The 27935-nt window shown below is 43.5% G+C and overlaps 3 protein-coding genes across 12 annotated transcripts in view; all 3 read right to left on the reverse strand.

Moving 5' to 3' along the window:
* LOC118409393 (mediator of RNA polymerase II transcription subunit 15-like) overlaps positions 1 to 2133 on the reverse strand; it is a 4393-nt gene extending 2260 nt beyond the window's left edge. The window contains exons 1-3 of the mRNA XM_035810386.1: positions 2038 to 2133; positions 736 to 926; positions 269 to 325 (exon numbers count right to left, since the gene is read on the reverse strand). Coding sequence (XP_035666279.1) covers positions 269 to 325; positions 736 to 912 — 234 coding nt within the window. The 5' untranslated portion in view covers positions 913 to 926; positions 2038 to 2133. The remainder of the gene's footprint in view (positions 1 to 268; positions 326 to 735; positions 927 to 2037) is intronic.
* Positions 2134 to 2822: 689 nt separating this feature from the next.
* On the reverse strand, positions 2823 to 13079 carry LOC118409396. The gene is made up of 7 exons (XM_035810399.1): positions 13064 to 13079; positions 6359 to 6539; positions 5454 to 5510; positions 4954 to 5094; positions 4578 to 4703; positions 4089 to 4443; positions 2823 to 3943 (listed from the first exon to the last, which is right to left on the reverse strand). The coding sequence occupies exons 2-7, from the start codon at positions 6533 to 6535 to the stop codon at positions 3648 to 3650; spliced, it is 1152 nt and encodes a 383-aa protein (XP_035666292.1). The 5' UTR covers positions 6536 to 6539; positions 13064 to 13079; the 3' UTR covers positions 2823 to 3647.
* The window catches only part of LOC118409394 (mediator of RNA polymerase II transcription subunit 25-like), a 56773-nt gene continuing 36753 nt past the window's right edge, over positions 7916 to 27935 (reverse strand). Inside the window, exons 1-7 of one of the 10 annotated variants that reach the window (XM_035810389.1) lie at positions 18888 to 19669; positions 17407 to 17587; positions 17201 to 17257; positions 16722 to 16856; positions 16291 to 16458; positions 8972 to 9311; positions 7916 to 8772 (exon numbers count right to left, since the gene is read on the reverse strand). In XM_035810389.1, the coding sequence (XP_035666282.1) occupies positions 8483 to 8772; positions 8972 to 9311; positions 16291 to 16458; positions 16722 to 16856; positions 17201 to 17257; positions 17407 to 17583 (1167 nt within the window). In that variant the 5' untranslated portion in view covers positions 17584 to 17587; positions 18888 to 19669 and the 3' untranslated portion in view covers positions 7916 to 8482. Of the gene's footprint in view, positions 8773 to 8971; positions 9312 to 14253; positions 15546 to 16290; positions 16459 to 16721; positions 16857 to 17200; positions 17258 to 17406; positions 17588 to 18887; positions 19959 to 20128; positions 20457 to 20788; positions 20957 to 21227; positions 21363 to 27935 lie in introns of those variants that run through there. The other 9 variants (XM_035810398.1, XM_035810391.1, XM_035810394.1 and 6 more) reach the window with 9 other exon arrangements.

The following is a 27935-nucleotide window of genomic DNA, read 5'->3' on the forward strand; positions in this document are numbered from 1 at the left end:
AACGCACGAACAGGTTATATTTTCATTGAAGTTTAGTGTATTACGATTTGTTGCCTTCGGTTGAATATGAATGTAGTTACTTGATACTGTCTTTTGAGAAATGATTTTGTCATGATAGGATGTCAAAGTCAAAGAGATGGAAACTGAATAGCTTCCGTCATACCAATAAGGTGTCCCTAGCTTAAGCATATAACCTATTTCTATTTTCATTTTGCTTCATAGTTTACACTTCTCCCGGAGGAAGTTATCAACAAAGTGTTTGACTCACCATGCATGTAGTCTTGCGGACCGCCGCGAATATGCCGACGATCCCGGTAGAAAGGAACTTGGCGTGAAAACAAAGAAACAAAGACGTAGATCAACAGAAAACGCAAGTAACAAGCCCAATGGCGTATGAACATCGCGTATCAGCTGCCAACAGCACAGGCTAAGTGTCATAGCCGTCATAGTTTGTTATCACTCTTTTACGTCTGTTCAATATTCCTCTAAACTCCATGACAAAGTAAGGAAGAGATCCTGATACAGGCGTGAAACTCCCGCGGATACTGTCCTTGCCCAATGATATAAATCGATGGACTGACCAAAGTTGCAACCCGACCATCACTCGGCATGTTGGAATGTAGTGTCTGCGTACACTGCCCAAGCAAATCTATTGCATACTTTGAGCTGTTAACGTTATGTATCAACACATCATCTATCACAGAGTGCACGTGCGATGTTCAATCAAGGCCTTACCAGGGCTCCAATCCATATCGGATACCCAGTGTAGCTGCTCCCAGCCCGAAGCACGATGATAACGATGCCCAGGACGATGGCCAGACCTCCGCACACTACCTGGGTGATGGACAGGGCTTTGGCGGCGGAGTTGCCGAAACATTTCGGCGTGCGAGCGGGCTGCTGCTGCTGGCACATGGCGGTTCTAACCTCTGGAGAAAGAGGGAGAGTGCTGTCTATTTATCATATTATACCCTTTTAGTTCAAAACCTTTTTCAGTTGAAAACCGTGATAGTGGTTGTCACAATCATATCACATTATTTCACCAGTAGTACATTTGGACCGGAATTATCCTCTTAAGTTAATTAATGTGATAGAGAGGTTCCATCACATTCTTAAATTGAACTAGAAGACACAATCATTTACCTCTTACCATTGAATCAATGTGATAGAGGGGTGCTATCACATTTTTCACTAATAGACGAAATCTTTTACCTCTTACTAGTGAATTACGTTGTTATGCTCAGGAAACATTATACTAAAAAGTACTCTGACATCGTTTTAGCTAACACTATTAGTTACGGTACTATAATTGCTACTGCGCAACTTATGACAAGAATCGTTTGTAATAGCCTCGCACCCTGCTAGCTGTAAGTTAAGAACAGGGTTGCCCTCACTTGACCTCACCACGCCTCTCTACAATGGAATCCATTCATGCAGGTGGGACTGAACCATTGACAAACACATTCACTACGTTGTTTACTTTGTCGTCGGTACTGTTTTACTGAGTTTGAATATACCTTACAGAATGTAATGATTACACGGTGATGATTATCATTACACCTAGTTTCGAGTACGGTTACAAATGTTGTTCTGGTTGTCTTTGTTTAAAATGTTTTAGCCTTGGTTGTTCATGCCTAAACGAACATGTAAGCCGTCATCTAGCAATGTATTACGATGCTAATTAAAAACTAATCAAATGTTCTTCTCAACACGGTCCGGTATATCTGAATCTGAATCGAGTATACAACTTTTCCAAGTCTATACTAGAGACATGACTTCACAAATATGCTACCCACTACAACAATTTGAAACATTGTACAGACTGAGCAAATGTGACGAACTGCGTGATAAGTTACCAACGTCACATTTACTTCCGCGTTGACTGTTGTTTGTTCAGTCCCTTTCCTGTTGCGTTAATTTTTGGCTTTTGTGAACCATACTTCCTCTTTATACTACAATGACTGCTTTAGAGACCAGTTTACACACATTTCGTTCATAATCATGGCAAACGCGAGACATACTAAAAGGAGTACTACGTACCTGGTATCTGGCGTCACAGCTGGGAGGAAGGCGGACTACTTGTCTGACGTCATGCGTAGGTTGAAAGGTCAGCGCCCCCTGGCGGAAACCAGAGGTAGTGACCATGATTGTCAAATTTTAGGTATAGATCAGCACGTCAATCACACTGTTTATACTAGCTTAGCTCTTTAACTTTGCCAACCAAAAATGTACTAATCACGCGCTTTATTCAGACAGGTGTTTTCAGAAGCAATATCTGTAATAGTAAATACACCTATAGTGATTAACAAGTGATACACAAAGTGTTATTTCACCGCCAGGACTGCAGTTATCTCTGTTATAAAGGAGGCCACATACATCAGAGTATTCCAGCCATCATTGAACAGAGAGACACGTTTGATAAATTACTGACGTCTCGTATCTGCAAGATCACATGTTAATAAGATCACTTGTCTGTTACTCCCGTGAGTTTATGTTCTGAAGTGATTGATCTTCAGTATTGATCCAAAGAAGCTTCAGGAAGAAGGCGACTGGGAAAATTTGATCCGTGTACTCCAGTACCTTTGTGTTGGAAGAAAATTAGCACTGTACTATCTCTGAAACATTTGCACTCTTCAAACGCGATACAGGTATATTCGTCACCTAATATGAAACGCGTTTGAAGATACTGACTCCTAGACTTATCGAAGATAAATGCAGTCAAGTGATTTGATCAGCAGTAGCACTATGACAATCCTGCCTGTGGAAACAGTGGTATCTGTTGTTCCCACCAGTACCCGCTCCAGAATGATAACACCAACCCTTGCTTACTGCATAACGCATTGTATTACAGACTTCATCAAAACAGATTGGCAACCTGAATTGCTAGGAAACGTTAGGTGGTTCATTCTGAAACCACCACTGCAGAAAGGATTTGTTCCATCATTAAAAAAAATAATACATGGGTAACTAATTAGCCAGAAGTTAATGCTGCAAAAAAAAAAGCCACTGTTGGCAACAATTACGTGAAGATGCTATCTGTAGCTGTGGAAGAGGTCCATTACCTAGAAATTTCTCTTCTGCCAATGTTTAACATATTATGTCTCCCACTGCATGGATGGAACAAGAACAAGAACCTTCAACTTGTTCAGTTTTCTTACAGTATATTCTTCATAGAACCGCACTACCGTGGTCTGTCATTCTTTTAATCAACATCGACTGACTGTCTACGTTTTGTTTGATAGAGGCGCTCTTCTAATAATTTGATTTAAGTCACTGTACTTTGTTTCTTTCTAGAATTCTTCCTTCAGCGCCCGCGATCATCATGCTTCAAGTGTTTCGGTAACAGTTCATCAAACGTTACAGACATTGTTGCTATTCATATTTCTATGGTTAAACACAAGAAGTCTATATGTTGCCTCGCAGGGTTTGCATTACAAATTCTGTATGAAGAACATGCTACTAGCATGTCACTTCTGAAAGTTGTCTTGTCTAATAATGATGAAAGTGCTAAGGTGCAATATGCCTTAGATGATCAATGCTAATAGCCTTTATTGTATTAGATGAGGAAATGCTGTAGAACCTAATTACATGGTTTCACTGGGCATGGTCTTCGGATCACGGATCTCCTTGAAAAGGTACTAAGTACCCGCTTAATCTTCGATGAGAGGCACATCGTCTTGCTCTGTCGTCATGGCCTGGTTTACAACACCACGGGCGTCAGGCTCAGTAGGCTGGTAGCTGGGGGGAGGGGAGAATCCCGTGGGTGTGGCAGAGACTTGTCCCTGGGGTACGGTTGGCTGCTGTTGTGGCTGGAGTTGTGCTGGGTGCGGGTAGGGCGCGGCCTGGCTGGGCTGCTGGAACTGAACCTGTGGTACGGACTGTAGCGGCTGCTGACCTGCCGCTTGGGCTGTGGGTGTGGACGTGCATATGACATACTGCATGTTACCTGAAGCAAAACATGTGTATATTGATAATCTGTCATACGTTTATAAGGAACTCAATGGCAGACATGTGCAAGTTTTAGTTGCAGATTTATAACTAATATTGATATCAAACTCTCTCCTCCGGGTGTTTTGCTGTCCAAAACTTACCATGCCCACCTGTTGATATCGCCACCGGTGGTTCTACTTGGTGCTGACGTGGTGCAGGAGCGACACCCTGCACCGGGACAAACACAATGTTCCCTTCTGGCTTGGGACCCTGCCCGGCCCCAGCGGTCCCCTGGGCAGCAGCCATGTTGCCAGGTGTCTGTGTGACGAGTAGGGGTTGTTGGGCCACGGCACCTGAGGGTAGGGACGCGGCTCCAGAAGGAAGGGCCGTGGCGTATTGTGGCTGGTTTGGAGGGAACGGTGTCATGGCGATGGGCTGTCCCCCCTGCATGACGTACTGGCCGGGTATCTGGACCAGTCTGCCGTCTGCTCCGACCTGGTAGGCAACTGCTGGTGCCTGGAATAACAGTTACTGCAGATGAGCGAACAAACCTTATAGATGACAATGTTTCTAGAATACAATGGAAGTCTTACCCTTTGTCGGGGTACGCTTTTTATTTTCTTTTAGTTGTGATTTTGCTTCTACCATACCACCGTACTCCCCTCGGTGCAGCCCGGACAGATCGCATAACACGTCATGACGGAGGTGGCGATGGCCAGGCCCAGCTCCAGGAGGGCCAGGAGGATCAGCAGGACGTCAAACGTGATGATGGCGCCCTGATAATCAGATACAGGTCTCGTCATAAAAGCGCCACAGTATCACGTTTGCTGCTTTCAGGATGATAAGAGGTATTCCAATATGCACTAAACTACAGACGGTTATATCCCACAAGGACGTTACTCAGTCACATCATTATGGCCATTTGACTTATATCATGGCTGTGCTGCTGTATATTACGATATGCGATGTGATTTCTGTCAACGCATTGGTGTTAATTCCTTTGTATGGGTATGGAAAATGGTTTACCATTGGACATTCACTTCTTGGAAAAATATTCCAGCACCATCCCCAGACATCATTTGATGAAAGTGCGATGGCCGCAAGGACGAGGGTAGCGGTTCCCGCCAGGATGGACGAGAGGACGGACAGAACCATCAAAGGTATGATCTGTGCATAATGAGAAACAAAAATGATCATGAGACACTATGGTGCATAGGGGAGTTGATTCAGCCATAGCTGTTATTTACCTTAACAAAAATTTACAGCAAAGGACCAATATCATAATGATGTACTAACTCAGATCTGGACGTATAAACGACAGGTTCACAAAGTGAGCGGGATCGTACCTGACTCGACAAGTTGCCATTGCGCTTCGTCATCATCTAAACAGTCACTGAAGTTCTCCACTTCTATAGATGGGTACATAGCTCATCCTCTTAGGAGACTATATAAGCAGGTAACGAATGTGAAAAGCACTGCTGACCGTCATGTTCAGTGGATATTTTGCAACAAAAAGGCTAACTTACCATACAGTTGGTCTTGCGTTTCGCCGCAAAGATGCCAATGATTCCAGTAGAGAGGAACTAAAGATACAACAAGGGGATCTATAATGACAATATGATGAAGGAGAATATCATTGTGTTGTGAATTTAGAAATAGAGCTCCACACATAATCTCGTATAAAAGGCAAAGACGTGAATATGAGACTAGAGTCCATTCCAAGACACCATGAGGGTTTTTAGGCGATATTTATAATTAGTCTGAATTATTTTGAATAAAAGAATATCTGAGCCACAATAATTAAATTATTTTTAAAAAATTGACTGAGAAAGTACTCATATATTTGAATTCCTTTGAATATTTTAGAAACATTTTGAAAGTAACTGTACAAAAATATCTTTATTTAGAATAATTGTGAAACCTCTGTGTGATTATTTGATGTTTACAAATATTTACAAAAAATGGTAAACCTCGCCAAATGGTTAAATTAGTTTATTGCCCCCATAAAAGTAAGCCCCATTGTTGTATCTGTATATTTTTAGATTTCACTGCTGGGCACTGGTGGATCCTTTGTGTGGGCCATTGTTGCATGGCACCCAACCATACTTTGCAAGGATGTGTGAATTGCTATCTTCCCAGGCCACTGAACCATTTACAAAAAATGGTAGAAAATGGTAAATAATGGTAGAATGCTGTTATCATTATTTAGAAACCATTAGAAGTATCCAATTCCACACGATGAATATTTCTAAAGTTTTACAGGACCAGGGAAATATTTATAAAGTTGAAACAGTGTTAGAAATATTTCTGAAGTATCAAATGTCCTAGACATATAATTACAAATCTTTAAAATCAATTCTAAACAATGGCCACAAACATCCGCACGGTGTCTTGGAATGGACTCTAAAGGGTTAACATTGTATATTCTTACAAACGCTCCGGTCCAGATAGGATACCCAGTCCAGGAGAACTGACTGCCCGGTATGATGATGGCGATGCCCAGTAGTATGGCCAGGGATCCACACACTATCTGTGTGATAGACAACGCCTTGACGGTGTTCCCGCCAAAACATTTTGGAGTAGGGCGGGGTTGCTGGAACATATGCATGGTTCTGGAAGAACATGAGATTGCACACAGGGAGAAATTATTAAATATGAGATTTCAAACATTCAAATATTGCATCAGGTGATCAACCGCTCTGGTCACTGTACAACGATTGCAACTCTCATCATGACATGGGAAAATTGAAAGCCTTCGACAAATTGGTACAAAGTGGATCCGGAGGAGAGATTGATTCGTGTACTCTAATATTCACAACACCAAAAGTAAAAAGGATGAAAAATGCTTACACTGGCTGACCCCAAATAACACCGCCGCACAGCATGTGATTCGTGACGTGTACTTGTAGTTAATCAGTGTATGAACTTTATGACTAGAGTTCCACGCACAGTCTCATACATTCGTCGAATGATGTTACCTTTTTCGAGTGACGTATTATATACATGCTTCTCGTTGATTATGAAAATAACATTCTCATGTACATAAGTCATATTAGTTGATTATCCTTTAGACCCAAACAACACTTGTTCAAAGTACGATGTCCTATCTTAAGCAAAGATGCCCAAACCTACACCCTCTTTCCTATCATATAAAAGCCACCAAAAAGATCCAGTACACGGCATATCATAACCGCAAGTTCTGTTATAGTGCCATGGAAAGCCTCCATGAGGAGCCCACAAATCTATCCATTTCCTTTTTTTTGTCACAACCTACCAACGTACCAAATACAAAACCAATCGATTCAGACGTACTTGAGTTATTTGGTAACTAATAGACATAGACGCACATACACAAGCCGCTGGCTGCCCAAGATATAACCTTTCTGATAAGCTGTATGTGTGTGTAGATAGTCTAACTAACCTGGGATTACACCTTTACCTCGTTCCACCAGCTCTATGAGTACCCAATGTATGTTCTGACAAAATGAAGCATTGACTCAGTACTGTATTTAGTACTAGTAGAACAACTGCGCCAACGTGCACGTCGTAAATACCCTACAGTCTATCAAAGTTGGTTTGTATATCACTACATATTACACACCATCAGATCAGTGAGCCGGTAGTATAATTGTACACTAAACAGAAAGAAGCGCATTTTTTAACGTTTTACCTAGTGTAACGATGCACTGCGACGTCAGCAACTTAAAGAATGTTCCCCTGCGTTGGGTCTCACCCACTGGTGTGTGTAATAGGGTCGAAGGTCAACGCCCTTACGTGCCTTCCACTTGTTGTTGTGCAACTTTGGTATTTGTGACACGTACATTGCCTCGATCGATTTGTTGCTTCAACATTTTCAAATATGTAATGTCAAACGACAAGGGAACTCAGTATGTTGCTCCGATTCTTACACATGGCATAGATATGATGCGGTATACCTTATTTCAATGAACAGGAGCTGAGAGATAAAAAAAAAGCAAAAAAAAGCCACTTGGTAATGGCGACTTTGGTTTCCTTTTCAAACTCATGACAATATAAAGGGTAAGAAAAACATCAAACTTATGTTTATTCCCGCTATCTACTCTTTTTGAAATTAGACTATAAGGTGCTGTAGAGTCCATTCCAAGTGCCGCAATGATTTATCAATCATATGTTTAACGTTCTAATGTCTCCCATTAGATGGAAGGAACAAGCACCTTTCATGTCTTTAGATTTTCATATACTAGGATCGTCCTAGAATTGTACTATCATTGTCTATCATCGTGTAAATCAACAGTTAAAGCCGAGCTCTTCTTAGATTTGACATAAATAGTTGCGTAATAAAGTCTCTATGCTGTCTTGCTCCATTTGTACACATGTATTTCAAAATCTGTATGAAGAACTCAACATGCTATTCATGTCACGTCTGAAAGTTTAGTTTGTGCATAAATACACTAAATTATTACGTTATTTTGTACCTAAAGACACTATATATATTATTACGTTAGATGATGAAAGAGAGTATAGTCTATGGTTTCACTGGGCATGGTCTTCGGATTACAGATCTCGAGGTTTCCGCTTAATCTTCAATGAGAGGCTCGTCGTCTTGCTCAGTCGGCATGGCCTGGTTTGCAACGCCACGAGCGTCAGGATCATCAGGCTGGTAGCTGGGGGGAGGGGAAGGTCCCGTGGGTGGGGCAGAGGCTTGTCCCTGGGGTACGGTTGGATGCTGTTGTGGCTGGAGTTGTGCTGGGTGCGGGTAGGGCGCGGCCTGGCTGGGCTGCTGGAACTGAACCTGTGGTACGGACTGTAGCGACTGCTGACCTGCCGCTTGTGCTGTGGGTGTGGCGATGACATATTGCGCGTTTCCTGAAGCGAAATATGAGTATATTCATAACATGTCAAAAGTTCGCATAGTTAAATAAGAGTTACACATGTGTGTTTCAGTTACAGCTTTGTAAAAGATATCTTAGATATTAGCTATAGAATATCTCCTCCACGTTTCAGAATCCCGTGGTTTTCTATTTAACTGTCCCTTACTTTATGGTTTCCACTGTCCCAAACGTACCGTGCCCACCTGTTGACATCGGCGGTGCTACATGATACTGATGTGCTGCAGGAGCGACACCCTGCACCGGGACAAACACAACGTTCCCTTGTGGCTTGGGACCCTGCCCGGCCCCAGCGGCAGCAGCCATGTTGGCAGGTGTCTGTGTGACGAGTAGGGGTTGTTGGACCGCGGCTCCAGAGGGAAGGGCCGTGGTTCCTGAGGGAAGGGCCGTGGCGTATTGTGGCTGGTTTGGAGGGAACGGTGTCATGACGATGGGCTGTCCCCCCTGCATGACGTACTGGCCGGGTATCTGGACCAGTCTGCCGTCTGCTCCCACCTGATAGGCAACTGCTGGTGCCTGGAATAACAGTTACTGCAGGTGAATATAAACTTCGAACGTAAATGTTAAAGAGCGAAGCAAATCTTATAGATGGCCAATACCTAGAATAGAATGAAAATCTTGTCTTTTCATCGCTGTTACAACGCATAGTACCCAAAGCAATTAAGGCATGTCAGGTATGATTGCTATTTTTCTTTTAGTTATGATGTATTCCTTTTGCTTCTAGCATTCTGACTTAGTCTGATAGTGTCTTAATTTTTGTCGTCTTTCTGTACTTACGGGCAAGCTTCCTTACGGGCAAGCTCCCTTCCAGTAAAATGTTGTCTAAGCGTTAAAATGCGAGACATCACCTGGTAGCCACTGTTGTTACATGTATCACAGCAGGTACAACTGTCCGTACTTCCCTCGGTGCAGCCCGGACAGATCGCATAACACGTCATGACGGAGGTGGCGATGGCCAGGCCCAGCTCCAGGAGGGCCAGTAGGATCAGCAGGACGTCAAACGCGATGATGGCGCCCTGATAATCAGATGCAAGCGTCGTCATAAAAGCGCCACAGCATCGCGTTTGATGCTTTGATTATGAGGAGACGTACTCTAATATGTACTAAACTAAAGGCGGTTAGATCCCACAAGGACGTTACTCAGCAGACCTATGGAATGATTCATCATCAGGCCACAGCAAGATGGGCAGACACCATAAATGTTGTAACAAGACCTAAAGGGAACAAAACGTGGTATCACAACCAACGAGGCATTCATTCCTGTATTCAAGAACAAAAAAAATTAAAGGCATGTACTGGCATAGTAAAAGTGGCACTAGTATGGTAGACTGGTATCACTAACAAAGTGGCCTTATGGCCATGCATGTGATTGAACATTATGGTTATTTGTTACTATGCACGATGTGCTAGCTGTCAAAAATGAATGTTAATTCACTCGTATGGGCATGGACAATGACTTACCGTTGGACATTCACTAAGTGGAAAATTCCAGCACCATCCCCAGACATCACTTGAAAGTGCGATGGCCGCGATGACGAGGGTAACGGTTCCCGCCAGGATGGACGAAAGGATGGACAGGACCATCAGAGGTATGATCTGTACATAATGAGTAAACAAAAATGATCATGACAAACTATAGTGCAGAGGGGGTGTGATTTTAGCCATAGCTGTTATTTACCTTACCAAAATTTTACAGCAATGGAACAATATCGTCATGACGCAACATAGATCTGGACGTTAAAGCGACAGGCCCACAAAGGTGAGCGGGTTCGCACCTGTTCAGTGGATACTTTGCAACAATAAATGTGAACTTACCATACATTTGGTCTTGCGTTTCGCCGCAAAGATGCCGATGATTCCAGTAGAGAGGAACTAAAGGTACAACAAGGGGATCTATCATGACAATATGATGAAGGAGAATATCATTGTGTTGTGAATTCAAAAATAGAGCGCCATACATGCACGTACCCTGGTGTAAAATGCAAAGTTGTGAATATGAAAACAAAACGGTTAACATTGTATATTCTCACCAACGCCCCGGTCCAGATAGGATACCCTATGACGAAGAGTCCACTTCCCGGTATGATGATGGCGATGCCCAATAGTATGGCCGCTGATCCACACACTATCTGTGTGATAGACAACGCTTTGACGGTGTTGCCGCTAAAACATTTTGGAGTAGGGCGGGGTTGCTGGAACATATGCATGGTGCTGGAAAAACATGAGATTCCGGGGAGATATTATTGAATATGAAATTTGAAGCATGTAAATATTGCATCAGGTGACTAACTGTTCTGGTCATAGTACGATCACACAGCATGTGATTCGTGACGTGTGCTTGTAGTTAATCAGTGTACGAACTTAGTGACTAGACTTCCACGCACAGTCTAATACACCCGTCAAATGGTGTTAACCATTTCGAGTGACGTATCATGTATGTACAGTGCTTCTCATTGATTATGAAAGTATCATGTCAGTCGAGTAGTCTCTACACCCACAGATGTTCAAAGTATGTCCTAAGAAAGATACCCAAGCCTGCATGCACCAGCGCTATCACTCTCTCCTATCATTAAAAGCCACCATCTTAGATCCAAAACACGGTATATCATAACCGGAAGTTCTGTTACAGTGCCATGGAAAGCCGCCTGACAACCTACCAACATACCAAATATTAAACCAATCGATCTAGACGCCATGAAGCTGCATAAACGGGATAAGACACATTATATACTCCACGAAACATTATAGAAATACCATCAAAAGAGACCCCTGTGACAGCGATTTCGCCCCCCTTTAGCGTTTTCGCCCCCCCCCCCAAAGAGCAGCTGGTTACTACATATTACAGGTGCGCTACCTGGTACTATACTGCACCTGGGGAGTAACGTGTATGGTGTGTTACCTGGTACCTTATGGCACCTTATTACTGTACCGTAAGATGCCTGTCATACCTCGAAAGTCGATACTATATTGTTCGGTGCAAACATGACATTGAAATGAAAAAGACAATTTTTGCAGCTGAGGTGGCATAAAAACAGTGCTACTGCGAACGTATAAATCAACACCGTCTATGGTACGGAATACGTCAGCTATATGTTTTCAATTTGTCACAGTGTTTTCTTTCTTGTGCTGGAAACATTTCCAAAGCACTAACAAAAACACACGTGAATAATAGTTTCTCATTATAAACACTATCTACGCGCAAGTTGATATAGCTGTTGCTAAATGCTACACAAACACTGGTAAAGTACCAGTCTTAAGAAACACGGGTAAATGCATCAGTTCCTAAATACTAGAAAAAACAGTCATGTTGGAGGTGAAGATATCCCTTGGCCAGGTGCATATACCAAAATGTGCGTTATTCTAATCAATACCTAATATTTGCATAATTAATAAAGACATTACATAGTTCTTTTGTTGTCACTTCATGGTAGAGACTTCATATTGGAGATATATAGGTTGTTTGAGGACAGGTGAATACAATGAAATACATCTTATGTCAAGACTCAAGTATATGCAAAAAAGGGAATACAAGGGACCCAACCCTCCTTGTCTGAAACAAGTTCAACTATCTTATTACCATGTAATTACGTTAATATTGATACTATGAATGGAGTTATGTATCAAACTCGTGTACTTATATCATTCTGAAACTGCATTTTGTGATTTATACCAATCAACTTTTAAAATGTCATGTAAACCCGTTTTTTTGGGGGGGGGGGCGAAATCGCTAAAGGGGGGCGAGGTAGGGGGGCGAGATCACTAGCCGGGGAGGGCGAGATCGCTAGCGATTTCAGCGCCCCCCGGGGGGGGGGGGCGAGATCGCTAGTGATTTCGCCCCCGGGGGGGCGAGATCGCTGTCACACCACTACTAGTTGAGTTATTTGGTAGCCAACAGTCGCACATACACAAGCCGCTGGCTGCCCAAGATATATTATCAAAACCTTTCTGGCGAAGGTACTACCACAAGCTGTGGTGTGTGTAGATAGTCTAACTAGCCTGAGACTTCACCTTTACCTCGACTTCCGCCAGTTCTATGAACCCATGGAAATTGTTCTGGCAAAATGGAGACTAGTTAGTTAACGACTGATTCACTGAAGTGCACGTCGTGAATATTCTAACATTCACGTTTCATAGTATAGTCTACCACTGAAAACGTACGTTGCTTTGCCTTTCACTCTACACGACACTGCACACCAACAGATCAGTGAGCTGGTACTATATTTATACACTATAGCTAGACGGAAAGAAGCGCAGGTTTTAACGTTTACCTGGTGTAACGATGGACTGCGAGAATTTCCTGAGTTGGGCCTCACTCAGCGGTCAGTGTGTGATAGGGTCGAAGGTCAACGTCCTTACGTACACTTGTTGCTGTGCAACTTTCGGGTATTTGTGACACGTACATTGCCTCGATCGATTCGTTGCTTCAACGTTTTTCAAATATATGATATCAAATTACAAGGGAAATCAAAATTTCTCTGTCAAAATTCTTTGTGTCTGTTTCACATGAGATAAATATGAAGCGATCTACATGTACCTTGTTCTAATGAACAGGGCCTAAAGAGATAAAAAGACCAAATAAACCACTTGAAAATGGCGACTTTGGTTCCCTTTTTCAACTCATTATAGTATAAACCGTAAGAAAACATAACACTTGTGTTGCCGTTATTCAGTCTTTTTGAAACAAGAGTACGTGATGCTGCAGAGTCCAATCCACGGTGTGTGGCAAGGATTTATTGTTTATTGTTTATTGAAAAGATCTCCATTAGTGAATACATGTACAATTCTGACAATGCGTCACTAATCTTCCTGGAGTCTTAAGACAAACACTTAACACAATACATTAACAGAACATTGAGACTATTTACACCTTAATTCACAACCTATCCAACCAACCTAAATATACACTTAACGTTATACTTAAAGGAAGACATTACCGCAAAACCTTATTCTTAAAATAAAAGTAAATGTAGTTGTGAGATCGAGTAGCTGAGAGGTCAGAGGTCAGTATCAAATATTCTAAACATTAATTCTATATACATAGTTGTCAATAAATGTCTTACCACCAGTGCTGCAGAGGTTTGTAAGTTTGTGTCTGTGTATTTAGTCTGCATGTCTTTGATGTGCTTTTTGAACATGGACGGTGTGGCTGATTTGAAGTGTTGTGGTAATGAGTTGCAGGATTTAACACACCTGTAAAGGAAAGTCCTGGTAGCAGCAGAAGTTTTGGGTTTGGGCAATCTTAATCTCCCCCCCCCCCCCCCCCTAGTCGGGTGTTGTGTCGGTGGGTATTTTTGATTGCATGTAGTCTTTTGTAGGTAGCTTCTGGTTTCTTAGCTGTTTGTGGAACATAGTGAGGGTTCGGGTATAAAGTCGTTCGTTTACCTTTGGCCAGTTCAGTTTTCTATGTAAGTCATCAGTGTTAGAAGTGTACTTTGCATTAAGTACTAGCCTGGCAGCCTTATTTTGCAATGTCTGTAGTTTATTTAAATGAGATTGGGAACTCGCAGACAGAAGACATGCACAATAATCCATGTGACTCAGAACAAGTGTTTGTGCAACAGTTTTTAACGTGTCACTAGTAAAGAAGTCCCGAGATTTAGCCAGTGCTGCTAGTGCGCGTGCCATTTTAGATGTTACTTTGTCCAGATGTTGAGCCCAGGTTAACTGCTGGTCCATCAACATTCCTAGAAGCTTAGCCTGCTCAACCTGTTCTATCATTTTGTTGCTCATCGAAAGCTGCAAGGCTGGTTTTTGTTTTAGTTTGTAACGACTTCCAATGACCATAGATTTGGTCTTGTCAACATTGAGCACCAGTCTGTTAGCTTGAACCCAGTTATTAATATGGGTAAGTTCGGCTTGAAGAGTGGCTTGTACCTCTGCTATGCTGGCCCTGCAGCAGATGGAGTTGTATCGTCTGCGTACATTACTACGTCACAGTGTTTTACCACTGCGGGTAAGTCGTTAGTATATACGCAGAACAACAGTGGACCCAAACAGCTACCCTGTGGTACTCCACTATTTATCTCTCTGTAAGTCGAGATATCACCATTTACAATTTATCAATTGTAACTTCTAATGTCCCCCATTACATGGATGGAACATTTCATTTCTATAAATTTTCGTATACAATAGTGTGTTCGTCCTAGAATCGTACTATCATTTTCTGTTATCGTGTATACGTGTTATACGTAAACCAACATTAAAGCCGAGCTCTTCTTAGATTTGACATAATAACGGTTGCGCAATTCAGTCTCTTTGCTGTCTTGCTCCATTTGTATCAGTCAAAATCTGTGTGAAGAACATGCTATTCATGTCATGTCTGAAAGTTGTCTTTTCGATCTAATCATGATGACAATACATTTCAGTACGTAAAGTTTAAGACACTATATAAGCGAGTAGAACCTAACGTTATGGTTTCACTGGGCATGGTCTTCGGATTACGAATCTCATTCGCTTAATCTTCGATGAGAGGCTCGTCGTCTTGCTCAGTCGGCATGGCCTGGTTTACAACGCCACGAGCGTCAGGCTCAGCAGGCTGGTAGCTGGGGGGAGGGGAGGATCCCGTGGGTGGGGCAGAGGCTTGTCCATGGGGTACGGTTGGCTGCTGTTGTGGCTGGAGTTGTGGTGGGTGCGGGTAGGGCGCGGCCTGGCTGGGCTGCTGGAACTGAACCTGTGGCACGGACTGTAGCGGCTGCTGACCTGCCGCTTGGGCTGTGGGTGTGGACGTGGCGATGACATACTGCATGTTACCTGAAGCAAAATATGTCTGTATCAATAACATGTTAAAATTTCACAACGTTAAATAAGAGGTATTTCGATCGTACACGTGTTTCAGGTGCAGTTTTGTAATTAATAACTGAGATATTAAAATTTCTCCTCCGTGTGGTATAATGGTTTCTATTGTTGTCCCAAACTTACCTTGCCCACCTGGTGACATCGGCGGTGCTACATTTTGTACTTGGTGCTGACGTGGTGCAGGAGGGACACCCTGCACCGGGACAAACACAACGTTCCCTTGTGGCTTGGGACTCTGCCCGACCCCAGCGTTTGCCTGGGCAGCAGCCATATTTACAGGTGTCTGTGTGATGAGTAGGGGTTGTTGGGCCGCGGCCGTGGCGTGTTGGGGCTGGCTTGGAGGGAACGATGTCATGGTGATGGGCTGTCCCCCCTGCATGACGTACTGGCCGGGTATCTGGACCAGTCTGCCGTCTGCTCCCATCTGATAGGCGACTGCTGGTGCCTGAAAGATATCAAATACAGACGAATCAAGTTTGAGCGTAAAGAGTAAAGCAAACCTGGATTCTTTAGGTGGTACTGCAGAAGAGATGTTCCTGCGAATGAAAATCTTGTCCCTTCATCACTGTTAGTCCAGATAGCATGCAGAGCAACATATGTTAGATCGGGTGTTTGACAGTTCATTTTGGAACGTCTTTTTGTGCTGACAGTCCTCTTTCTTTACAATTCCTATGTAGTGCGTTAAAATGCGAGACATTACCTGGTATCCACTGTTGTTACATGTATCACAGCAGGTACAACTGTCCGTACTTCCCTCGGTGCAGCCCGGACAGATCGCATAACACGTCATGACGGAGGTGGCGATGGCCAGGCCCAGCTCCAGGAGGGCCAGTAGGATCAGCAGGACGTCAAACGCGATGATGGCGCCCTGATAATCAGATACAAGTCTCGTCATAAAAGCGCCACAGCATCGCGTTTGATGCTTTTAGCATGAGGAGGCACACTCCAATATGCACTAAACTAATGGCGGTTAGATCCCTAAAGGACGATACTCAGAAGTCTAGACCTATAATTCATCATTATGGCCATTTGACTTATATCATGACTGTGTTGCTGTATACGCGATGTGCTTTCTGTCAAAGCATCTGTGTCAATTCACTTGTATGGGTATGGGTATGGAAAACGGTTTACCGTTGGACATTCACTGCCTGGAAAATTCCAGCACCATCCCCAGACATCATTTGAAAGTGCGATGGCCGCAAGGACGAGGGTAACGGTTCCCGCGAAGATTGACGAGAAGATGGACAGAACCATTAGAGGTATGATCTGTACACAAAGAGTACCACGACATAAATCATAACAAAATGCAGAGGTGTGTTCAGTCACCTCTTTCCGTACAAAAATACGTTTGTAGAGCAACGGAACTATGTCGTCACGATGGAACTTCGATCTGGACGTAGAAGCGATAGACCCACAAGGTAAGCGGGCTCGCCCCTGACTCGACCGCTGTTATTTTGCCACTGCGCAGCGTCAACATTTAAACATCTTTACTGACATCTGAATTACTTGATGAGTACATGACCCATCCTCTTAGGGGCCCATATAAGCAAACGTTTGTAAATAGCACGGGATATTAAGTGGATACTTTGCAACAATAATTGTGAACTTACCATACATTTGGTCTTGCGTTTCGCCGCAAAGATGCCGATTATTCCTGTAGAGAGGAACTAAGGGTACAACAAAGGGATCTGTCATGACAATACGAATGAGAATATCGTTGTGTTGTGAAGTTTAAAATAGAACTCCATACATAACCTCGCATAAAAGGCAAAGTCGTGACTATGAAAACAAAAGGGTTAACATTGTACATTCTTACCAACGCCCCGGTCCAGACAGGATACCCAGTTCGGAAGAGCTCACTGCCCGGTATGATGATAGCGATGCCCAGTAGTATGGCCAGGGATCCACACACTATCTGTGTGATAGACAACGCTTTGACGGTGTTCCCGCCAAAACATTTTGGAGTAGGGCGGGGTTGCTGGAACATGTGCATGATTCTGGAAGAATATGAGATTACACACAGGGAGAAATTATCAAATATGAGATTTCAAACATTTGAATATTGCATCATGTGATCAACCGCTCAGGTCATTGTACAACGTTTGTAACTCTCATCATGGCATGGGAAATTGAAAACCTTCGACAAATTGGTACAAAGTGGAGGAGAGATTGATTCTACCCTGGGGGCCAGCCGGGATCGGGCAGCTAGGATAGTTTATTCGGAGGCCCAAGACAGTCAGGCCCGCCTATCTGCTATTAGCGCCCGGGGAGTTTAAGTCCGATAAGGGTAGCGATAACTCCTTCGGGCTTAAATTCCCCGGAGCACTAATGTGAGATCGGCGGGCTGACTGTCTTGGCTCCCCGAACAAAACTCGCTAGCTACCCGGTCCTGTCTGGCTCCCAGGGTATAGATTGATTCGTGTACTCTAATATTCACAACACTAAAAGTAAAAAGGTCCGGGGATGAAAAATGCTTACACTGGATGACCCCAAATAACACCGCCACACAGCATGTGATTCGTGACGTGTACTTGTAGTTAATCAGTGTATGAACTTAGTGACTAGAGTTCCACGCACAGTCTCATACATTCGTCGAATGATGTTAGCTTTTTCGAGTGACGTATTATATACATGCTTCTCGTTGATTATGAAAATATCATTCTCATGTACATAAGTCATATTAGTTGATTATCCTTTAGACCCAAACAACACTTGTTCAAAGTACGATGTCCTATCTTAAGCAAAGATGCCCAAACCTACACCCTCTTTCCTATCATATAAAAGCCACCAAAAAGATCCAGTACACGGCATATCATAACCGCAAGTTCTGTTATAGTGCCATGGAAAGCCTCCATGAGGAGCCCACAAATCTAACCATTTCCAGTTTTTGTCACAACCTACCAACGTACCAAATACAAAACCAATCGATTCAGACGTACTTGAGTTATTTGGTAACCAATAGGCATATAGACGCACATACACAAGCCGCTGGCTGCCCAAGATATAACCTTTCTGATCAGCTGTATGTGTGTGTAGATAGTCTAACTAACCTGGGATTACACCTTTACCTCGTTCCACCAGCTCTACGAGTACCCAATGTATGTTCTGACAAAATGAAGACTTGACTCAGTACTGTATTTAGTACTAGTAGAACAACTGCTCCAAAGTGCACGTCGTGAATACCCTACAGTCTATCAAAGTTGGTTTGTATATCACTACATATTACACACCATCAGATCAGTGAGCCGGCAGTATAACTGTACACTAGACGGAAAGAAGCGCATTTTTAACGTTTACCTGGTGTAACGATGCACTGCGACGTCAGCAACTTAAAGAATGTTCCCCTGCGTTGGGCCTCACCCACTGGTGTATGTGATAGGGTCGAAGGTCAACGTCCTTACGTGCCTCCCACTTGTTGTTGTGCAACTTTGGTATTTGTGACACGTACATTGCCTCAATCGATTTGTTGCTTCAACATTTTCAAATAGGTGATGTCAAATGACAAGGGAACTCAGTATGTTGCTCCGATTCTTACAAATGACATACATATGAAGCGGTATACCTTATTTCAATGAACAGGAGCTGAGAGATAAAAAAAGCGAAAAAGACACTTGACAATAACGACTCTGGTTTCCTTGTCGAACTCATGACAATAGAAATTGTAAAAAAAACATAAAGCTTGTGTTGACGTAAATCCTTTTCAAAATATGAGTATGTGGTGCTGCAGAGTCCATTACAAGGTGCCGCAAGGATTTTTCAATCACATGTTTAACGTTCCAATGTCATCCATTACATGGATGGAACAAGCACATCTTCTTATAGCACGTTCGTCATAGAATCATCGTCTCTGTCATCGTGTAAAACAGTGCTCTTCTAAGAGTTGACATAACAAATATTGCGTAAGAAAGTCTCTATGCTGTCTTGCTTCATGTGTATTTCAATCTGTATGAAGAACATGCTACTCATGACACTTCTGGAAGTATCAGAAGTATATATATCATTGCGTTAGATGATGATAATAGAGCCTATGGCTTCAGTAGACGTGGTCTTCGGGTTACGGATCTCGAGGTGCCATTTAATCTTCGATGAGAGGCACATCGTCTTGTTCAGTCGGCATGGCCTGGTTTGCAGCGCCACGAGCGTCAGGCTCAGCGGGCTGCAGCTGGTAGCTGGGGGGAGGGGAGGATCCCGTGGGTGGGGCAGAGACTTGTCCCTGGGGTACGGTTGGCTGCTGTTGTGGCTGGAGTTGTGGTGGGTGCGGGTAGGTCGCGGCCTGGCTGGGTTGCTGGAACTGAACCTGTGGCACGGACTGTAGCGGCTGCTGACCTGCCGCTGGTGTTGACGTGGCGATGACGTACTGCATGTTGGCTGGAGCAAAATAACATGTTAAAAGTTCATCTGGTTGAAATAGGAGTATCTCCATAGTAGACATGTGTACGTTTTAGTTTCAGCTGTGTGATTAATGGTTAAGATGTCTGAATCTCTCCTCCCTATGTGGCATTAGGGTTAAGGTTTCCACTTTACTGTCCCAAACTTACCTTGCCCACCTGTTGATATCGGTGGTGCTACTTGGTGCTGAAGTGGTGCAGGAGGGACACCCTGCACCGGGACAAACACGACGTTCCCTTCTGGTTTGGGACCCTGCCCGGCCCCAGCGTTCCCCTGAGCAGCAGCCATGTTGCCAGGTGTCTGTGTGACGAGTAGGGGCTGTTGGGCCGCAGCTCCAGAGGGAAGGGCCGTGGCGTATTGCGGCTGGTTTGGAGGGAACGGTGTCATGGCGATGGGCTGTCCCCCCTGCATGACGTACTGGCCGGGTATCTGGACCAGTCTACCGTCTGCTCCCACCTGGTAGGCAACTGCTGGTGCCTGAAATGACAGTTATTGCAGATGAATTTAAACTTCGAACGTAACTGTTAAAGAGCAAAGAGAATCTTATAGGCGACAAAGTTCCTACTAGAGTACGTTCAACTTGGAAATCTTGTCCTTTCACCTGTTACAACAAATATACACAAAGTGATTACGACATATATCGGGGAACGGATTCTTTTAGTTGTCATAGATAACTTTTGCTTCTACCATTCTGACATGGTCAGAGAGTGTCTTAATTTTTGTCGTCTTTCTATACTTATCGGCAAGCTCCCTTCCGAATTTCAGCTAAAATTAAAATATTGTCTCAGCTTCAAAGGGCGAGACATTACCTGGTAGCCACTGTTGTTACATGTATCACAGCAGGTACAATTGTCCGTACTTCCCTCGGTGCAGCCCGGACAGATCGCATAACACGTCATGACAGAGGTGGCGATGGCCAGGCCCAGCTCCAGGAGCGCCAGTAGGATCAGCAGGACGTCAAACGTGATGATGGCGCCCTGATAATCAGATACAAGTCTCGTCATAAAAGCGCTACAGTACCACGTTTGATGCTTTCAGGATGATGAAAGGTACTCCAATATTCACTAAACTACAGACGGTTAGATCCCACAAGGACATTACTCAGAAATCTAGACCTATAATTCATCATTATGGCGATTTGACTTATCTTATGATTATGACTGTGCTGCTGTATATTACAATGCGCGATGTGCTTTCTGTCAAAGCATCGGTGTTAATTCACTCGTATGTGTATGGAAACTAGTTTACCGTTGGACATTCACTGCCTGGAAAATGATCGCACCATATCCAGACATCATATGAAAGTGCGATGGCCGCAAGGACGAGGGTAACGGTTCCCGCCAGGATGGACGAGAGGATGGATAGAATCATCAGAGGTATGATCTGTACACAAGAGTAAAACGTCATACATGTAAATGATAACAAACTACAGAAGTATATCCAACTATAACTGTTAGTTACCGTATAAGATACATTTTTACAGCAACAGAACTATATCTTCACGATGCAACTTCGATCTCGACGTAAAAAACGACAGGCTCACGAAGTGAGCGGGCTGGCACCTGACTCGACCGTTATATTTTGCCACTGCGCCGCGTCATCATTTAAACGATTATACTGACATCTGAATTACTTGATGCATATGAGTACATTACCCATACTCATTGGAGCCTATACAAACAGGTTATGTATGTAAATAACACCAGTACTGCTGCCCGTAATGTTCATGAATTCAGTAGATATTTTGCAACAATAAATGTGAACTTACCATACATTTGGTCTTGCGTTTCGCGGCGAAGATGCCGATGATTCCAGTGGCGAGAAACTAATTAATAAGGGTACAACAAGGGGTCATTATGTTGTGATCATGAATTTAAAAATAGAGCTCCATACATACCCTCGTATAGAATTAAAATCGTAAATATGAAAACATACATGTAAGGGTTAACATTGTATATTCTTAAGCTTACCAACGCTCCGGTCCAGATCGGATATCCAGTCCGGAAGAGCGCGCTACCCGGTATGATGATAGCGATGCCCAATAGTATGACCACGGATCCACACACTATCTGTGTGATAGACAACGCTTTGACGGTATTCCCGCCAAAACATTTTGGAGTAGGGCGGGGTTGCTGGAACATATGCATGGTTCTGGAAAGAACATGAGATTTCAGAGAGAAATTATTCAATAGCACACACAATATGATACTACGTATATTATATATTATATATTATATATATATTTTTTTTGGGTAAATATTTCATCATGTGAGCTCTTGTCATATCATAGCACAATCTTCAATCTGGCGATTGCAACTCTTAAGAAAGCTGAACGACAAATTGGTAAAAGGCAGAGGAGAGATATTTAAAAATCATATCTTGTATGAACTGGATAATGAACTTTGCTCAGGCTTTCAGAGCTGCCTTCCTGCTGTCGTTCATTTGACTGCCGTCATTGGGAAGACGGCACATGATGACAAGAACGCCGTGACTAAATTTTCTCTTTTGATTTTTCACATTTGGGTGTTTGATTAATTTCAACACATCTCGTGTCTAATATCCACACCACAAAAAGAGCCGAGTCCTGGGCCCAATATGAAAAAAATATTTCACACCCTCTGACCCCAAATAACACCACCGCACAGCCATGTGCTTAGTGAGTAGTTAATCAGTGAATGAACTTTGTAACTCGAGTTCCTCATTGTCTCACACACTTGTCAAATGGTGTCAACCATTTCGACGTATATACAATGCTTCTCATTATGAAAATAACATCCTCGTGTTCAAAAATATATCAGCATGATTAGACCCAAAAAACACTTGTTTAAAGTATGAAAGTCCTATCGTGAGCAAAGATGCCCAAACCTACAGTGCTACACCACTCTCTCCTAACATTAAAAGCCACTAAAAAGGTCCACTACACGGCATATCAAAACAGGAACGTTCTGCTACAGTGCCATTGAAAACCAGGAGCCCAGAAATCTTACCATTTCCAGTTCGTATCGCAACAGACCAACGCATCAAATATAAAACCTATTGCAATCGATCTAGACGCCATTAGGCTGCATAAACTGAATAAGACACAATGTATATACTAGAAGAAATAGTATAGAAATACTGTCAAAAGAGGCAACAGACAGACGAACGTACACAAGCCACTGGCTGCCCAACCCATAACCTTTTGCGAAGGTAATTACACGAGCTATATGTGTGTAGAGAGTCTATTAACTAATTATAACCTGAGACCAGCTACACCTTGACCTCACCTTCCACCAGTTCTGGTGTAACGATGTATTGCGACGTCGGTAGTTGATAGAATTTCCCCTGCGTTGGGCCTCCGTGACCCACTGGTGCGTGTAATAGGGTCGAAGGTCAACGTCCTTAAGTGCCTCCACCCACTTGTTGCTGTGGAACTTTGGCATTTGTGACACGTACATTGCCTCGATCGATTCGTTGCTTCAGCATTTTCAAATATGTGATATCAAATTACAAGGGAACTCAGCATGGCATAAATATGAAGAGATTTACCTTATTTCAATGAACAGGACCCGAGAGATTGAAAAAAAAAAGAGAGAAGAAAAGCCACTTGATAATGGTGACTTTGGTTCCCTTTCAAACTCAAGACAGTATAAAGGGTAAGAAAAAACATCAAACTTGTGTTTATTCCCGTTATTTACTATTTTTGAAATTAGAGTATAAGGTGCTGCAGAGTCCATTCCAAGTGCCGCAATGATTTATCCATTACATGGATGGAACAAGCTCCTTTCATGTCTTTAGATTTTCATATATTAGGATCGTCCTAGAATCGTACTATCATTGTCTGTTATCGTGTAACACTTAAAGCTGAGCTCTTGTTAGATTTGACATAACAATAGTTGCGTAATAAAGTCTCTATGCTGTCTTGCTCCATTTGTATTTCAAAATCTGCATGAAGAACTCAACATGCTATTCGTGTCACATCTCAAAGTTTAGTTTTAAGACACTATATTTTTGACGACGCCTCAGGGGAGTCGTCAAGTGGTATATATTGCGATCAGTCTGCAAAAATTCTAGGAATTGCACAGGCATTTTTCCACAGGAATACAGTATGCTGGGTATGCAAGCACCCCCCCCCCCCACCCACAAATCTGTTCCAGATGTATCTCTGGTATGCAATGGTGGGATGTAGGTCACACTGGCTCCCTGGAGGAATTTGTCCTTTGAAACTTAAGCGGTAGACAGGGAAACTCTGCACAATGGATCACGTTGTCTTTGTTGTTATGTTATGTCATGTTATGTCATGTTATGTTATGTTATGTTATGTTATGTTATGAAGGGTACATTTTCTTTTCTAGAGCTTGTTCAAGCCATACGCCACAGGCAGACAGGAAATACTTCATATAGAGGTCATGATCTGCATCGATGGCATCCAAATGGTTATCATATTCAGAGCCAAATATAATTGTTCAAGGCCTATTATACTATCCAAGGACTGGAATTTTACGAAGTAGGACAGCCATGTGGGTTAGGTGCAAGAAAGTAATTCAAGGACGGAAGTGCTGGAAACAGTTGGTTCTTCCTTATTTTTTATTCTCCACTACACACTGTAGTGCCAGGTATTAGGTTACTGACAGACGATTGTGCTGTACCAGGGATAGTACATTTCTGCTCGCCGTAGGTTTATGTTACAGGTGGGCTCGTATTTTGTGCCAGGGATAGTGCGACAGGGAAGTTCCAGTCTATTTCTGATTTGAGCTGTATTGTTGTTCCCCTCAATCGTCGTCATGGCAATAATATTTCTATTGCCAGTCTTGTTTACGTTAGATGGTGAAAGAGAGTATAGCCTATGGTTTCACTGGGGGTGGTCTTCGGATTACAGATCTCGAGGTGCCCGCTCAATCTTCGATGAGAGGCACATCGTCCTGCTCTGTCGTCATGGCCTGGTTTGTAGCGCCACGAGCGTCAGGATCAGCAGGCTGGTAGCTGGGGGGAGGGGAAGGTCCCGTGGGTGGGGCAGAGAATTGTCCCTGGGGTAGGGTTGGCTGCTGTTGTCCTGGGTGCGGGTAGGGCGCGGCCTGGCTGGGCTGCTGGAACTGCACCTGTGGTACGGACTGTAACGGCTGCTGACCTGCCGCTTGGGCTGTTGACGTGGCGATGACGTACTGCACGTTACCTGAAGCAAAATGTGTGAATATTCATAACATGTTAAAAGTTCACATAGTTAAATAAGAAGTACACATGTGTGTATCAGGTGCAGCTTTGTAATTGATTTCTGAAATATTAGACTCTCTCCTCTACGTTTCAAAATCCACTGGTTTTCTATTGTCCTTTACTTTATGGTTTCCACTTTACTGTCCCAAACGCACCGTGCCCACCTGCTGGCATCGCTGGTGCTACATGATACTGATGTGCTGCAGGAGCGACACCCTGCACCGGGACAAACACAACGTTCCCTTGTGGCTTGGGAACCTGAACGGCCCCAGCGGTCCCCTGGGCAGCAGCCATGTTGGCAGGTGTCTGTGTGACGAGTAGGGGCTGTTGGGCCGCGGCTCCAGGGGGAAGGGCCGTGGCGTATTGTGGCTGGTTTGGAGGGAACGGTGTCATGGCGATGGGCTGTCCCCCCTGCATGACGTACTGGCCGGGTATCTGGACCAGTCTGCCGTCTGCTCCCACCTGGTAGGCAACTGCTGGTGCCTGAAATGACGGTTATTGCAGATGAATCTAAACTTCGAACGTAACTGTTGAAGAGAAAAGCAAATCTTATAGATGACAATGTTTCTAGAATACAATGGAAATCTTGTCCTTTCATCGCTGTTGTACACAAGCAGGTAGTACACAAAGCGATTAAGACATGTCGGGTACGATTGTTATTTTCTTTTAGTTCTGATAAGTACCATTTGCTTCTACAATTCTGGCATGGGCATGGTCAGAGAGGGACTTAATTTTTGTCGTCTTTCTTTACTTGCGGGCAAGCTCCCTACCGAAGTTCAGTTAAAATTAAAATATTGTTTCAGATTGAACGACAGGGTCATTACCTGGTATCCACTGTTGTTACATGTATCACAGCAGGTACAATTGTCCGTACTCCCCTCGGTGCAGCCCGGACAGATCGCATAACACGTCATGACGGAGGTGGCGATGGCCAGGCCGAGCTCCAGGAGGGCCAGTAGGATCAGTAGGACGTCAAACGCGATGATGGCGCCCTGATAATCAGATACAAGCTTCAAGCTTAGTCATGAAAGCGCCACGGTAACACGTTTGATGCTTTCAGAATGAGGAGACGTACTCCAACATGCGCTAACCTAAAAGGCTGTTAGATCCCACAAGGACGTTGCTCAGAAGACCTATGTAATAATTCAATATTAGGTAATTGTGTAGTTTGCGGTTCCGAGCGTTGTATTTTGAGGCCGATAGCCCGGTTGCGCGTCGGTCGACGTTTTAGGTATCCGATGTCACGGTCACCTCTCGCTCGTTATTTTACGTTGCAACGTCGCTGTTTGAAAACCGACATCGCTTTTTTGAAACCCGACGTCGAAACCCGACGTCGAAGCTCTTTCGAAATCCGACGTCGGTTTTGAAAATACACGTCGCTTTCGAAAACTGACGTCGGTTCTCAAAAACCACATCGCTTTGAACACCGACGTCGGTTTTGAAAAACCACATCGCTTTGAAAACCGACGTCGATTCTAAAAAACAACATCGCTTTGAAAACCGACGTCGGTTTTGAAAAACTACATCGCTTTGAAAACCGACGTCGGTTTTGAAAAACTACATCGAGGATTAACTCCAGGGGGAGGGGCCTTTTACACCTTTCATTCACACCAACCAAACAGATGTGTATTTGTTATCAAACCCACCATGGATCGACTAGTTAGGGATCTGGCCTGCCCTTACGCCCCAAACAGAAATTCGGCTCCGAGCAGTTGGGAAAAATTTGAGACTTTTATCATATGCCTCTTTCTTGTCCCGCCCTTGTTGGGGAGGGCGGACGAAAGACGCGGCACATAACAATGCCGCAATTTTGCTCCCAAACCTCTGCAAGGAGCTTCCGACTGGTTTTGACGTCGGGCCTTCTTTTTTGTTTAAACTTCCCCTTTAAACACTTGGTTTGGTGACATAGCAAAATAAAATAAAAAAACAACGTTAAAACCAGTCCTTTTGCGTGGGGAGTACATATCACCGTGAACTAAGCTATATTTACCTTACACACCTACAGGGCAAAAATTCTACATAGATGTGTATTACACTATGTGTATTATACTGTATCTCTCCAAGCAGAGGTTGCGCTTCGGCTGTTTTTCATGTGTTTTAGGCCTTTTTGTGGGGCTTTCAATTTTGTACAGGAGCCTTCATGTTCGCCGGCCAAACAGACGTGAAGAAAACAATACACAATAGAAAGCCCAGCAAAGAGACCCAACTGAACACGTCAAAAACTGCCGAAAACACCATTGCTTGGAGAGTACACTAACATGTCTATACCTGTCAGTTGGCGGTGGTTGGAAGAACATTACTTACCTATAATGTCTCTTATCACGCCAAGGAAATATTGCTTTCACCAAGGAGGTTATATAACCTCCTTGCTTTCACTAATCTAAGAGAATCGTTGCTGACTCACTTTGTGTCAACTTATCTGGCGGAATCAGGTTGCTGTACATGTGCGAGCTTTGTGTGTGTGGTGCCTGTTGATGCGTTCATACTCTTCACACACACAATGAAAACACCAACACATGTGTTAGGATGGGGGCGAGTGCGTGCACACCGCAGGAATACTTTTATTTGCCAAAGGTACAATCGTAACGAAAGCGGAAGGTCAAAGATCAAATTGAACACCGAAACATCAATATCCAAAAGGGATCGTCAAACCAATTCCAAAGACATACGATTTTTCGTGATCACGTAAACCAAACTGTTAAACATTAGCATACATAGCTGCTTATGTTGTTTGCCAGCCACGAAAGCACGAAGGCCGAAAAAGGA

This window comes from Branchiostoma floridae, chromosome 2 (assembly GCF_000003815.2).
Source record: "Branchiostoma floridae strain S238N-H82 chromosome 2, Bfl_VNyyK, whole genome shotgun sequence".
Lineage (NCBI taxonomy): Eukaryota > Metazoa > Chordata > Leptocardii > Amphioxiformes > Branchiostomatidae > Branchiostoma > Branchiostoma floridae.

Bases quoted from the DNA above. Each gene is read 5' to 3' on its own strand.
- LOC118409396 (XM_035810399.1), bottom strand. From the start codon at position 6,535: ATGCATATGTTCCAGCAACCCCGCCCTACTCCAAAATGTTTTGGCGGG. The intron at 5,511-6,358 runs GTAAGAATATAC...TTGTATCTTTAG, and splicing joins CTATCTGGACCGGAGCGTTT to TTCCTCTCTACTGGAATCAT. The intron at 5,095-5,453 runs GTAAGTTAGCCT...CATTATGCACAG, and splicing joins AACGCAAGACCAACTGTATG to ATCATACCTTTGATGGTTCT.